General features: G+C 64.7%; 1 protein-coding gene across 5 annotated transcripts; it reads right to left on the reverse strand.

The window, feature by feature from the left end:
• LOC108633807 (D-2-hydroxyglutarate dehydrogenase, mitochondrial) lies at positions 418-9531 on the reverse strand (the record flags this gene model as incomplete). 5 transcript variants are annotated; one of them, XM_018039713.1, is given in 5 exon segments in its annotated part: positions 418-611; positions 1574-1713; positions 2858-2915; positions 7628-7995; positions 9489-9531. In XM_018039713.1, coding segments are annotated over 4 exon segments (750 nt in total), but the record flags the coding sequence as incomplete, so codon positions are not given.

An 11054-nucleotide genomic window follows, 5' to 3' on the forward strand; every position in this document is an offset into this window, starting at 1 on the left:
GCTGGCGGGCGGAATGCCACCACCCGGGAACCTGCTCAGGGGAACAGCCCCCACAGCAGCCCTTCGTGGGGGCAGGAGGTGCATCGTTGCCTCGTGGGAAGCCAGAGAGCGGGGTGCCGCGTGTAACCCCCACGGCCCGGGTGAGGCCCAGGGGAGACCAGGCTGCACCCCAAGGTGGCCTCGCTGCCCACCTGAGGCCCGAGAAGGTGGCACCAAGGCTGGGCCTGCAGCACCCTGGGTGCCCGTGTATGGGAGCAAGGGTGCACCTGACCTCTGAGCCAGGGGGTCTCACCAGAGACCTTGCATGCCGACCACTGGGAAAGGCCAGGCCCCTGGGACCAACCCGGGAGCCAGAGCAGGTCTGGCCAGGTCCCCGGAAGCAGGGCCAGTGCCTGGCGGCAAGTGTCCCCAGCTCACCACTTCCAGGCCCAGGACCGTCCCCCGCAGGGAGCCGTATCGCAGGAACCGCAGGCCGCCTGCGTTGGTAGCCACATTCCCCCCAATGTGGCAGCTGCCCTTCGCCCCAAGGTCCAAAGGCATGATGAAGCCCCGCTCCTCCACGTACTGGCTCAGCGCCTCCAAAACACACCCCGCCTGGCAGACCAGGACCCCTGCCGAGCAAGCAGAGCCCCCGTGGGGGCCGTCAGGCTCAGCCCAGGGGGCCCAGCAGGCCAAAAACCCCGGGAGGGGCATCTGCCCATCCAGGAACCAGGGTGAGGAGGAAAACGGGTGTCCCTCATCCCTCCCCTAGAAGATGGCTTTATGGGAAAAGAGGAAAGGCCAGTGAGGCCACGGGGCGGGGGGCGGGGGGGGGGAACAGGGCTCACACACACAGGCTCACGCAAGGGAGCGGTGAAGAGGGGTTCCTACAAGGCTAGAGCCCTCAAGTGCGGGTGGGATTCTGCCCCAGGGGACATGTGACAAGTCTGGAGACAATCTGGGTTGGAGATGCTGCTGGCATTGAGTGGGTGGATCCTGGGGCTCTGCCCAGCCCCCCAGTGTCCAGGTGCCCTGGCCAGAGAGCATGCTCAGCCCAGGGATCCTGCCCGAGAGGCACCCACACAGTTGTGGGGCCTGGAGCTTCGAAACTGTGGAGCCCCTTATACACCCTGCAGGCCTCAGGGAGGGTCGGCGTGGCTGGGAGGGGCCGCACAGCCGTTCAAGTCCAAGGTCTAAGTCGCCCCAAGGACCAAGGGGCCTGGGTGCCTGCTTGGTCCCCCTCCCCAGCCCAGCCCAGCCCAGCCCGGCCCGGCCCAGCGCAGCCCAGCCCGGCCCAGCCCGGCCCGGCCCGGCGCCGAGAGCAGTCCCGGCCCAGCGCAGCCCAGCCAGCCAGCCCAGCCCAGCCCAGCCCGGCCCGCCCGGCCCAGCCGGCAGGCCCAGCCCGGCCCGAGCCCAGCCCAGCCCAGCCCGGCCCGGCCCGCCGGCCCGGCCCGGCGGCCGAGGGCAGTCCCGGCCCAGCCCAGCCCAGCCCAGCCCAGCCGCCCAGCCCGGCCCGGCCCGGCCCAGCGCCCCAGCCCCGCCCAGCCCGGCCCAGCCCGGCGGCCGAGGGCAGTCCCGGCGCGGCCGGCCTCACCCGACACGTCGTGGAAGCTGAGGACCTGGTCCATGAGGGCGGTGGACAGGATGATCTCGTCAAAGACCGGCGTGCTGCCGCCCACCATGCCTGTGTTGCCCCCCTGGGGGTTCACGGCCAGGTTCCGCTCGTGGCAGTACCTGGGACACGCCGAGGACCAGGGTCAGGGCTGCCTCCGACTCCCACGCCAGCACCCCGGGAGGGCGCCGTCAGGGCCATGGGGCCCCAGCCTCTCCCACCACCGAGCCAAGCCACTTCCTGCCGCAGCCTCAAGGGGGTGCCTCCTCCATCCCCACACACGACAGGAGTCTGAGGGGCAGTGACCCCGCAAACCGCGGGGGGGAACAGGCGGTCATGGTCTTCCCAGGTCACAGACGAGGTCCGGGCCACCCCGAGGCTGCGTCTCCGAGCACAGACAGAGCGTCCGCTGCCGCCCTGCCTGTTCATCTCGACAGCGGCAGCCCCGGGCACTCAGGGCCCCTCCCGCCCCCCACCCCGTATCCCTGCTCCCCTTTAGCCTGGGCTGCCCACCCCTCCCCTGCCCACTGCCCTTCAGAGGCAGGCCAGCCTCCTACCGAGCGAGGACCTGAAGGGACCGGGCCCTGATGGGCCAAGATCTGGGCACTGGGGCCCCCACCCCGAGGGGCAGGCTGCCCACGTGCGCCACGTGAGCCACCTGCCAGGCAGCCAGCCTCCAGCCGCAGCTCAGTCGGAGCAGCGCCAGGTGTCCTGGGGCCCCGCACACACCTCCACAGGTGGCGGGGACGGAGCACTCTCCGGCGCTCACCTTCCACGCATCGACAGTGGCGTGGAATAGGAATCAGACCACGGGCATCGCCACATGGAAGGGAAAGGCCATGACGTGGGAGATACAATGTGATGATGCTTAACAGCCCACACACACACGAAAGCGCTGAGCTGGCAAACCAAAATGTCATCGGCGGTTATATTTGGAGAGGAAAATTTTGCTTTTGCAATTTTTTTTTCTTGATGGCTTTCTATGTTTTCCAATTTTTCTATAGTAAACACGAGCGTACAGGGATAGAAAACTTCAAAGCAGGCGTTTTTCAAGAAAAGGCCTGTGCCCACCGCCGCCCTGGGCGTCGAGGCTGCCCGGCGCCCCCTGGAGGCCGCGGCTCTGCTCAGCCTGCTCGGCCCCTCAGTCTCCTGCCCTGCCCGCCCTCCCGTCGCCCCGCCTTCCCGCCCCCGCCTGCCTGGCCGCGGGGTCCGCGTGCTCTCTGCCCCGCGCTGGTGACGAGGCAGTGGGGCGGGCAGGGCGCCTACCTGAGGATGTGTGCCACCTCCTGGGTCGTCCGCGGCCTCAGCAGCACCTTGCTGGAGCCTGTGGGACAGAAGCCACAGCCACCTAGGAGGGGCGTCCCGCCTCCTGGGGAAGCCCGCCTGCCAGCCTCCCCGCCTAGAGCCTGACTCGCTGAGGAAGGGGGCCCGCCCGGGCAGCCCGTGGGCTGGAGCTGGGCCTGGGGACCTCAGTGGCAGGAGCCCGGAGTCCTCTCCACTGCAAGTGACTGGGTTTCCCCGGGAAGGAACCTGTATCGTGTGGCGACACCTGAGGCCACGTGAACATCCGGCGCCCTGCGAGCCGACCCCCGTGAGCTTCAGCTTCCGAACGCACCCATTCACCTGCACTCATGAACCCACCTCCTGCTCCAGGAAGGGGCTTTCCCCACCTTGCATGTTTATCATCTTGGCTATCTGTCCACAGCAGTGCAGGCTGTGGACTCTCAGTGCTTGGTTATCACAAGTTATCTGATGCCCGGTCGCGGCCTTATCTGTCGGCATTTCTGACCACTGCCTCCAAGACAATCAAGTTTCTCTCTACGCTCAGTTTTGCGGAAAGTGCTTTAAGCAGCTAAGAGGCTGCAGGAGAGCAGGAGGCTGTCTTGCACGTTTCCTGCTGCGTCACTGACTTTTACGGTGTTCTGAGATTGGACTGTAGTTTCTAGCTTACTTTCTTATTATGAAAGCCATGTCTCGTTTGCTTTTCATCAAATGAACCGTGTCTGCCCAGGCGCCTGGCCGTCAGGCCTCCAGGTCCTTCTGGGCGGCCGAGTGCAGGGACCCTGTTGGTTTCATTCACTGGTGTTTCTCATACCTGAGCTCCCACCGTGTGCCCAGGCCCAGGCACAGAGAGAAAGGCAAAGTTCTCCCGCCCTAGGGATTACCTCTCTAATTGGGAAAAGGATAAGAAAATGGTCCGATGTGTTAATAAGGGGGGGCTACAAAGAGAGCAAAGCCCAGGGCAGAAGCCATCAGAGGCCAACTCTGGAGAAGCCCCCAGGACTGGAGGGAAGGGACGTCCAGCCTGGAGAGGCTGGCAAGGGGGCAGGCAGAAGGGCCAGCCACACAGGGTCAGGGTGCCACCGCCACCATCACCCCCCCACCCCCCCCACCACCCCACCCCCACTGCAGCCTCCCTTCCCCTCCGAACACCCTGCTGTGCTCACAGGCGGGCCACCCTTGATCCAGCCCTCCTCACCCTGCGCGCCACCTGCCAGGAACATCCCCAGGGCTCCAAGGGCCTGACTTCAGTGGACCGTCCCCCTGCCGGCCCTCCCGGAGGCTGTCTGCCCACTGTCCCTGGAGCAGCTGCCCCCACCGCTGCTGAGCCTTCCTGCCTCCGCTTTGCTTCCGCTGCAGCCCCCTCTCTCAGTCAAGGTGCCTCTGGGCTTGAGGAAAGGGAGGCACCCTCCTCACCTCAGGGCCTCATCCAGGCACCCTCATCCCACACACACACACAGCACTGCTCCTGGCTCTTGGTCCCCCAGTCAAGGTCAGCACACACCTCCTAGGGGTCAGCACACACCGCCTCGGGGTCAGCGTGCACCGCCTCGGGGTCAGCACACATCACTTGGGGGTCAGCACACGGCACCTCGGGGTCAGCACACGGCACCTCGGGGTCAGCACACACCGCCTCGGGGTCAGCACACATCACTTGGGGGTCAGCACACGGCACCTCGGGGTCAGCACACACCTCCTAGGGGTCAGCACACACCGCCTCGGGGTCAGCGTGCACCGCCTCGGGGTCAGCACACACCTCCTAGGGGTCAGCACACACCGCCTCGGGGTCAGCACACACCTCCTAGGAGTCAGCACACGGCACCTCGGGGTCAGCACACACCGCCTCGGGGTCAGCGTACACCGCCTCGGGTCAGCACACATCACTTGGGGGTCAGCACACGCACCTCGGGGTCAGCACACGGCGCCTCGGGGTCAGCGTACACCGCCTCGGGGTCAGCACACATCACTTGGGGGTCAGCACACGGCACCTCGGGGTCAGCACACGGCACCTCGGGGTCAGCACACACCGCCTCGGGGTCAGCGTACACCGCCTCGGGGTCAGCACACATCACTTGGGGGTCAGCACACGGCACCTCGGGGTCAGCACACACCGCCTCGGGGTCAGCGTGCACCGCCTCGGGGTCAGCACACATCACTTGGGGGTCAGCACACGGCACCTCGGGGTCAGCACACACCTCCTAGGGGTCAGCACACACCGCCTAGGGGGTCAGCACACACCACTTGGGGGTCAGCGCACGGCACCTCGGGGTCGGCACCCACCGCCTCGGGGTTGCTCCCACAGGACCTTGCAGAGTGGACACCTCCTGCCCCATCCTCGGCAGGAGCCTGCTGATCAGGCTGTGGAGATTTTCTGCTCCAGGACTCAGAGCCGCCTTCTCGAGCCAAGTGGCCCACAGAACAGGCTGTGCCCAGCATCCACACTGCCCACAGGACTGCGGGCCCCCACGTTCCTCAGGACGTCCCTCCTGTCTCGGTATCAGAGACACCACGTGGCCCTGCGGCTAGGCAGGGGGCTCTGGGCGGGGCGGGGCGGGGCTGCCCATGAGGGCGGGGTGGGCCTGGGCGCCTTCCTCAAGGGCACCCTGGTAGAGAAGCCCAGCAGACGGGCTTCCACCGCCTCCAGCCTCCCCATGGGGCAGGGCTGGCCCGTCACCTGCACCCACACCCAATTGCACTTGCTCCTGACGCTGCACTCTGGTCTGGAGCCTCGCTCAGCTTTCCTGCCGCCTTTGTCATGGCCCCGCGGTGCCTGAGCCAAGAGCCCAGCACACCCGCCAGGGCTCGCCTTCAGCCTGGCTGCGCTGGCTCTGGGCCCAGCCTGAGGACCTGGGAGCGTCCTGGCAGTTCAGGCTTAAACATGGCATCGGGCGATAAGCTGCTTCTCTTCCATATCTTCTTAATATGCAGCAGAAACACTGTTGGTTTTTACAACTAAGTAGGTCACGTGACCTCTGAAATCACTTCGAGAGACAACACTAAAGTGGAAGTGGAGTCGCTCAGCCGTGTCCTGCTCTTTGTGACCTCAGGGACTGTGGCCCGCCAGGCTCCTCTGTCCATGGGCTTTCCAGGCAAGAATACTGGAGTGGGTTGCCATTCCCTTCTCCAGGGGACCTTCCTGACCCAGGGATCAAACCTGGGTCTCCTGCATTGCAGGCGGATTCTTCACCATCTGAGCACCAGGGAAGACAACACAGGGCCTTAGGAAACCTGCTATTAAGAAGGCAACCTGAGTCCAGAAGAATCTCCAAGCTGGTGTGGGGGGTGTGGGCGGCCAGGCCACCTTGCAGGGCCCGCATCCTGCCCAAGCGAGCTGCAGAGGGGACAACAGGCCCCCCAAAAGACGTGTAGACACCCCACCCCGCAGAACCCACGAACATGACCTTCCTTGGAGAAAGGGTCCTTACAGATGTAATTAAGGACCTAAGCTTGAGATCATCCTGATGAGGGTGCCACCCCAATCCAAGGACAGTGGCCTCATAAGAGGACAGAGAGGGAAATACAAGGAGAGGCTGTGTGAGGGGGACAAGTGCCGGAAGACGCCACACGTCAAGGTCGCCTGGAGCCCCAGGAGCTGGAAGAGGCAGGAAGGACCCCCCACTAGAGGGAGTCCTACCCACAGCTGAGACCAGAGAGGAGACACTCCAGTTGTCTGAGCCCAGTTTGCGGTTCCTCGATATACATTAGCCCAGGCCTTGGGCAGCAGCCATGAAATTAAATGACGTTTGCTCCTTGGGAGAAAAGCTATGACCAACCTAGACAGCATATTAAAAAGCAAACATTACTTTGCCAACAAAGGTCCGTCTAGTCAAGGCTGGAGAATCCCATGGACAGAGGAGCCTGGTGGGCTGCAGTCCAGGGGGTTGCTAAGAGTCGGACATGACAGAAGCGACTTCACTCACTTTTCCCTTTCATGCATTGGAGAAGGAAATGGCAATCCACTCCAGTGTTTTTGCCTGGAGAATCCCAGGGACGGGGGAGCCTGGTGGGCTGCCGTCTATGGGGTCACACAGAGTCGGACACAACTGAAGTGACTTAGCAGCAGCAGCAGCAGCAGTCAAGGCTATGGTTTTTTCCAATGGTCATGTACGGACGTGAGAGTTGGACTATAAAGAGAGCTGAGCGCCGAAGAATTGACGGTTTTGAACTGTGTTGTTGGAGAAGACTCTTGAGAGTCCCTTGAACTGCAAGGAGATCCAACCAGTCCATTCTCAAGGAAATCAGTCCTGAATATTCACTGGAAGGATTGACACTGAAGCTGAAACTCTGATACTTTGGCCACCTGATGCGAAGACTGCCTCACTGGAAACGACCCTGAGGCTGGGAAAGATTGAAGGCAGGAAGAGAAGGGGATGACAGAGGATGAGATGGTTGGATGGCATCATCGACTCAGTGGAAAAGAGTCTGAGTAAACTCCGGGAGTTGGTGATGGACAGGGAGGCTGGTGTGCTGCAGTCAATGGGGTCGCACAGAGTCAGACACAACTGAACTGAACCGACGCCTTGCGAGGAAGTGAGTAGCAGTTCACACACACACACACCCCTCAGAGCAGCTGGGGGGGCAGGGGGGGCGGTCAGCTGTTTTATCTTAATCTGCAGATGTCCTGCGTCAGAAAAGCGTCTGTGACGCCGCCCGGAGCTCCTGCACCCAGTGCTCACCGCTGGCCGCATGGAATCCCAGGCTGTTCCTCAACCCCTGCCCACCCCAAGCATGAAGTGTGAACAGACCCTCACTCACCTCGGACCGTCCTCAGCCAGTCCAAGTTGGGAGCCTCAAGCTCCTCCGGGTCTGTGATGACCCTGCCAGGGACAACTTGCTCCAGGGCAGACAGGTCGTCCTCAGACACCACGGAGAAGGGCAGCCGCCGCACAGGGTAGCGCTCCGGGGTCAGCGTCACCTCAGGAGCGCGGGAGGAGGCCGAGCAGCTGCCTCGTGGAGCCAGGGGGCTGGTGCCCCAGGCCCCTCGAGGGCCGCCCAGCCCAGGGATCCTGGACGGCCCCACCCACATCCTCTGTCGCACGGAGGCTCCTTGAATGCAGGCTGCCCGCCAGCAGAAGAGCCACGCAGGCCACCTGGGCACCAGAGGGGGCATCATCACTCCTGCCCTACAAAGTAAGTGAGTGGACCTGACTCTGGAACAGCTCGGAGCAGACACAAGGGGAGCACCTGCAGGGGGGGGAGGCAGCTCAGCAGGGCCCCAGCCCCTCAAGGGCCCAGAGACGCACACTGGCTTCCACGGCTGCGGGGGCAGAGTGAGGTTCAGACCACCCGGAAGAGGCGGGCTGGGTGGGCACCAGGGACACAAGGCCTTCAGCTGATGCGGCATGGCCCCCGGCAGGAGTGACCCCCCTGACAAGTCACGAGACACACACCCCTGGCTTAGGCCACCCCACCCCCACCCCTGTGTTAGGTTTAACATCTGCAACAACCACGCCTCCCTCTCAGCCCCTCTTCCTTCACAAGGAACAAGCAGTTACGGTGCTGTGAGGGGCAGATGCCATTTCCCTGGTAACTCAGCTAGTAAGGAGCCCGCCTGCCATGCAAAAAATGCGGGTTCAATCCCTGGGTCGGGAAGATCCTTTGGAGAAGGAAATGGCAACTTGCTCCAGTATTCTTGCCTGGAGAAGTCCTTGGACAGAAGAGCCCGGCAGGCTACAGCTCACAGACTGGGGTCGCAGAGCTGGACACGGCTGAGCGCGCCTGCGCATGAAGGTGGTGGTTTAATCGCTCAGTGGCGTCGCCTGAGACCAGCCAGGCTCCTCCGTCCCTAGGATCGCCCAGGCAAGAATACTTGAGAGGGCTGCCACTTCCTTCTCCCTGGAATCTTCCTGACCCAGGGTCTCCTGGATGTGCAGGTGGGTTCTTTTACGACAGAGCCACCAGGGTAACAAGTGGTTAAAATGATAAACCTTTTGTTTGTGGATATGCTACAAGTTCACAAAAAGCGCGGGGCAGGGGGAAGCTCCTCTGGGCCCCCGTCGTGGGGACCCGGGAGTGGGCAACTCGCCAGGAAACCCCCGGGGAGGGGAGCGGGGTGGAGCACCGGTGTTCTGGTTGCTTCCAGCTCACCTGGCGCTCAGACCACCTGGGCGGCTCGAGCGGCAGCGCCCTCACGCGGGGTCACACCTCCGAGTGACCTTGTGGACACGACCAGAGCCCCGGGTGCCTGGAGGCAGCAGGCGCCGCACCAGCGGGGGTGAGGCTTACAGGAGACGCGGAGGCCAACCCCCCCCTGTTTAGGGCTGCGCACGGCAGGTAAGCAGCCGGCTCGGGGCCGGACTCCCGCCGGGGGCCGGGCGCCTGGGGTCACGGCCGTTAGGGGGCCACCGGGGGCCAGGAGCGGCCGCCCCAGCCAGGGGGCGACGACCAAGCGCCGGCGCCCCGCGCGCGCGCTCACCCAGGCTCGTCCGGAAGGCCCGGGGCGCGCAGCCTGCGCGACCGCGTGACCGGATCGGCCCGGGCGGCGGGATCCGAGGGCCCCGCGGGCGCCCGCCGCCCCGCGACCGCGCGCCTCCGCAGCCCCCGGCCCGCGGCCCTCAGCCCCTCCGCCGAGACCCCGCGCGGACGCGCGCACGCACTCACGTCCGCACGCACTCACGTCCGCGTCCCCGCCGCAGGCTTCGCGCCGCCGTGGAGAGAGGGCGGGGCGGAGCGGGACTGCGCCTGCGCCGGAAGCCCTCGGGGGCCCCGCCCGCCCGGGCCCCGCCCGCCCGGGCCCCGCCCCTGTTGCTGGCTCCGTCCGCCCCACTGCCCCGCCCTCTGCCCGGACTCGGCCCACCCAGGGCCCCGCCCCTTTCGCCGTGAGGCCCGGCTTCCTCCAGCTTTCCCCGCGAGCACAGCGGGCCTTTAGTCGCGTTAGCATTGCCTAGCGTGGTCCCTGCACAGCCTCCCACCCCTTCCACGAGGACTGGCCCGCGTGTACATCCCGCCTGACCCCAGGGCGTCACTCTGTCCTCCTAAAGGGTCCCCAGAGGACCGTGACTCACCCTCTCAGCTTCGGGGAACGCTGGCACGCAGAGCCCCGGTCCCCTGGCCCCGCCCCTGGCAGAAGGGCAGACATCCCTGCGAGTCTGCAGGCAGAGCCCGAGGGCGCCCCGAAGCGCTTGAGAACCCCAGTGCCCCAAGTGAGGGGCCCTAGGATCTGCGCCCGGTGGCGATCCCGCTTCAGGAAGGCCCGGACCACCCCCACCCGCTCTGCCCCGGAGGACGCAGAGTCCGCCTCTCGGGACTGCCGCCTCCTCCAGCCCCTCCAGGTCGTGCCCGCCCGGTGGCAGTTTGCCACCCACAGCTCCAAGGTATCTGCTCTGTGGGCCCGCTGGGCTCTGCCATCGGGGGCACCAGGCTGGGGGGCTCCCGGCCTGACAGGTGTTCCCCGCCCCAGCCACCCAGCGGCCAGCTCCCAGCTGCCTCCCCCTCCCCCGGGTGCGCCGGCAGAGGCTGAGCGGCAGGTCTCCGCAGATATCTGAGCCCCAGCTCCGTGGAGCTCCTCTTCCCAGCGCTCCTGGGGCTGAGGTACCCAAGGCGGCCATGCAGCCAGCTGGCCTCCTCCTCCTCCTCTGAATCCCAGTCAGCACGCCTCCTCCAAGCTGTCAAATCCACACTCAACTTGCTTCCTCCAATTATTGCTACCTCAATGTCCCTTTTTGCTTCTTCAGCCCTTGGATATCCTCCATTAAATGGTTACAGTACTCAAACAGTGGTTTCCATGCACCCTTTGATGGCTGACACAGTCACTGGTACCTGGAGAAGAGTTCTCTTCTCACCTTCTGGCCCCTGTGTCCTCCCGAGGCGGCTCCAGGACACGTCTGGCTCACCAGCTCGAGTCCTCGATGCGGCAGACAGGAGGGGCGTTCTGTGGGACGCTAAGATGATGACCCCTGGCGGAGGGCACGACAGAGTGTGTACGTGGCCCAAGGCCGGGTTGGGAAGGCGTGCTGCAGGATCTGCCAAGTAGAACAGAGATCCAGGTGGTCCCTGCAGATTGGCAGAGAGTACAAGCGAGGACTGGATCCACAACCAGCCACCTGCCACCTGCCACCCGCCAAGAGCGCGAGTGCCGCTCTGGTAAGGATGCCTTATCAGGAACAGCAGCTGCAGCGGGGGCCTCACCACCTCCAGTAAACCTTCTTCTCTAAGATCTGCCTGCCTCTTCACAGTGAGTCAG

This window comes from Capra hircus, chromosome 3 (assembly GCF_001704415.2).
Source record: "Capra hircus breed San Clemente chromosome 3, ASM170441v1, whole genome shotgun sequence".
In the NCBI taxonomy this organism is placed as follows: Eukaryota; Metazoa; Chordata; class Mammalia; order Artiodactyla; family Bovidae; genus Capra; species Capra hircus.